Raw genomic sequence first — 3,728 nt, 5'->3', positions numbered from 1 at the left:
AAAATAATAAAGATTAGGGGCTATATCACAAAAATTAAGAGTCAAATTTCTTCATCTGCTACAGTATTGGTTACCACATCTCAAAAATCATTTCATAGTTTTCAGTAGGGTCTTTCAATCTCCTAAAGCTTGGTTTTGAATCATGAGATATGAATCTATATAAAATAATGTTTACAATCATTCTATATATTTATAATCTTGAGCAACTATGGTTAGCCATTCAACATTTAAACTGATATACTAACATAATAGTTGTAATCCTTAATATTATGGAATATTATATTTATTATAATGTGGCACTGATAATCATTATAATCTTTCATAAATTTACCTACGATTTTAACCTTCACAGCTACAGTAACGCATATCAACACAAGGCAGGTGCATCCCAAAACCCCAGCTATGCGCTTCTCGGGAGGAGCCGGTGAGCCTGCAGGGAGAGAGATGGAGACCGAGAAAGGACAGACTGAGACAGGTGTTCAGTTCACAGACAAGAGAATCTTCATGCACATGGAGTCACGTTCATAAACCTGGACATGGGACCTCTACCTCCCACTGGAATCTTTTCCCCAAAACATATCACACTTATTTATTAAACAAAACAAACACGAATTGTTTTTCAACAATTATAAGTTACAACAATACCTGGAAAAAAGTAGCCATCCTATTTCCTACTACAATACCACGTTCCAGTTCTGATCCTCACAAATGGAAACATGTCAGTTTATCCCCATTCTTCCTCCCCTCGACCCCTCTGCACACCCGAGAATACGCTTGTATAAATGAATGTTGTACCTTTGCACTGACGGGACTTGCCATTCTCCTGAGGACCCCGGGATTTGTGGAGATTTAATTCTGCGTAGGTTATTCCCTGCTCGGTCACTGTGGTGCAGCTTTTCCTCTCTTTAGGTTTCACTTGGGGTCTCTTCGAGCCCTTCGCCAGCTTCACCTCTGCATAGGTTACTCTGTGGTCGTTCATCTCTGCTGCTCTGTGAGTCAGGAACTGTCTGTCTCATGGTGAGTTTCTCAGAAGTTCATAGTGGTGCCTCAGACCAGTTCACTGTGGGCGGAGTTGAGTTGAGTGATGGACTCATGTTGCAGTTGAATGACACAGCTGAGGGGTCTGAAATCCTAGAGCACTAAGGTAACACCACAGGAAGAGGGACAGTCTCTCCAACCTACATTGATGTTACCAGTATTACCGCAATGAAAAAAAAAAAAAAAACTGAAGTCCTGGGAACTTTAAACAATTGTTTCATGACTGAGTAAAGTTTTTTAAAAAGTATTCTATGCTGACACAATAGTATTGGTTGGAAAAATGAAAAGAAAATATTCAAAAATCAGAAGTTCGTGACCAATAAAGGCTTTACTGTTCTAAAGTTATATTCCACACAGCAGCTTAGCAACACTTGTATCACTAAACTAAAATAAAATGTTGGCTTTGAAAAAAAGATGCACCTGTTTTTATAACAATTTTTAAAACTAATGACTAAAAGACGAATTTGAAGCAATAATAGCATGAACATTTGAAGTAATAACAGTGTGAACATTTTCTATACTATTTTTATTTAATAACTTCCTATTAATTATTAAAAGGGGATAAAGTGTTAATAAATTATCTCATTATTTATTCAAAAATATCTTTTATCATTGTGATATTTTGAGAAATTTTTTAATTAAAGGGACTTCATATGTTGGCTAATGTTAATGGCATGCTTGGCTTATCCAAAACCTAAAAAGTACTGAAAATAAAACAAAAATATTTTAAAACTGCACAATTTGAAGTAATACAAGAGCTTGGTAATCAATTTAATAGCTAGATAAAAAAAAAACATAAAATGATACATCATTTCTGGGCCTCTAATTGTTGGAATACCATTGTTAGTTAAAACTTCCAGCAAAATCTTGTAACTGTCCAAATTAATGAATGTTGCCTTAGTGTGAAAGTAACTGCACAAATAAAATATGATACTTTTAGTAAGTCAGTCAATAGACTGTAATGTGTGGGATCTAGAATTAATTCTGACTTTGACACTTACTAATTATGACCATTTAATTTTACCTTAAAAATTAAAAGGAAAAATAAAATAAGAAATATGCATACTATCAAGTTAGTTTTAGTTTGCTAATCTAAAATGGAAATTACAATACCTAAGATGTAATACATGTAAAACATGATACTCACTCTGACTTTTGTAAGCTGTCAATAATACATGCCTTATTTTAATTAGTATTTTGATACAACCACCATCTTATTTCAATTTAATACTACTTATACCATATAACCTAATTTATTAGACAGGTATCTGTTTTATTAGTATACTAGTTTTTACACAATGCTTGTTTATTTTTTAAAGCATTTGGTATACTTTTAAATTCAAAATAGCATTTGATGGACACCATCTTACATTGATTTCTATTAGCATTAAATCTATTACGTTGACTATAAGTAAGTAGATGAAGAATTGCCTTTGCCCTTTATGATGAAATGAATTCATTTTAAGAATCAAATTTTAAAGATTGTGTTACATGCAAAAAGTACATAGAACAAATATGAGTATGAATTCTAAAATAAACTCTTCTTTGTCATGATCTGGTGAAATTTTAGTTTAAACGCAGTGATTTACAAATCTAATTATGTATACATGTCATATAATTGAATCACCACTGAAAAGAATTGAAATATTTTGAAAAAATCCTCAAATATTTCGATTTCTTCTTATGTTTTACCTGAATTGTTCAAATAACGATGCCAAGGTTCTCCTGGTTTTGACCACATATTATGAATTGTGTATCAATTGCCTCACATCTAACATCATAACCTTCCATTAAAAGAGATGGACCAGCAGAGAGAGAGGACAGTAGAAACACATACCTTCTGCTGCTAGGAGCTGGCATCCTTGACTGAGAAAAAACCACCACACTGGTCTTCTTGAGGACTGGTCCCCCAGAGCTTCCTAGCCACAGTGTAGGAGGGTCCCCTTTCTCCACATCCTCACCAGCACTTGTTGTTTCTGATCTGTGATCAAAAACAATGTCTGTGATCTCTAGAACTGCCCTGTGAAGGTTCAGAGTGAAGCAAGAGTGGAAAAAGTAGATTTCTCATTCATGTGTCACTAGCAGCTTGAACAGGAAATTGTTACATTTGGGCTATTCTGAAGACAGGTCACCTCGTCACACACCTGCAGACTATGGGAGACTATGGGTTAGTTACATGTGGCATTTAGGTTTCTCATTTTCAAATGTCTCTGAAATAAATCAGGGAACAAAACACTTGAACACCCATACTTGTAACTTGTTTCTATGGCAACCATAAATGCTGAAAAGATAACACCTTGTTAAGAATATCTTGGAAGATGCTTAAATTTTACTATTAAGCAAGATGCAAAAATCTTGACACTTCAGACTTTTTCCCTATACCCTTATTGCATTATTTATATTATAATGGAGTCATTAGTATCATTATTCCACAACCAATAGGTGTTAGTGATGTTTTTCACTAATTACTCTAACACACTTCATCATATTGTTGAATTTTCTATAACAAAGATCAATATCTAGACTTATGTTCTCAATATCTCTCCCTAGTATTTAAATTTCCTACATTCAATTTTTTTCTTTGTAAGTAAACTATCTAGATATCCTCTAATAAAATCATTAAATTATATCATCATTCCAGTAACTGAAATATTACCACCATTCATTCATTCATTCTTCAATAATAATTG

The 3,728-nt window shown here is 33.6% G+C and overlaps 1 protein-coding gene across 1 annotated transcript in view; it reads right to left on the bottom strand.

Annotated features, from left to right (window-relative positions):
• Nucleotides 1–724: 724 nt before the first annotated feature.
• The window catches only part of LOC105854395, a 36,386-nt gene continuing 33,382 nt past the window's right edge, over nucleotides 725–3,728 (bottom strand). The window contains exons 9-10 of the mRNA XM_012732806.1: nucleotides 2,876–3,058; nucleotides 725–989 (exon numbers count right to left, since the gene is read on the bottom strand). Coding sequence (XP_012588260.1) covers nucleotides 725–989; nucleotides 2,876–3,058 — 448 coding nt within the window. The remainder of the gene's footprint in view (nucleotides 990–2,875; nucleotides 3,059–3,728) is intronic.

This window comes from Condylura cristata, unplaced genomic scaffold (genome assembly GCF_000260355.1).
Source record: "Condylura cristata isolate star-nosed mole 26May11 unplaced genomic scaffold, ConCri1.0 scaffold00036, whole genome shotgun sequence".
Classification (NCBI taxonomy): Eukaryota; Metazoa; Chordata; class Mammalia; order Eulipotyphla; family Talpidae; genus Condylura; species Condylura cristata.
This window is presented reverse-complemented; position numbering and strand designations above follow the sequence as displayed.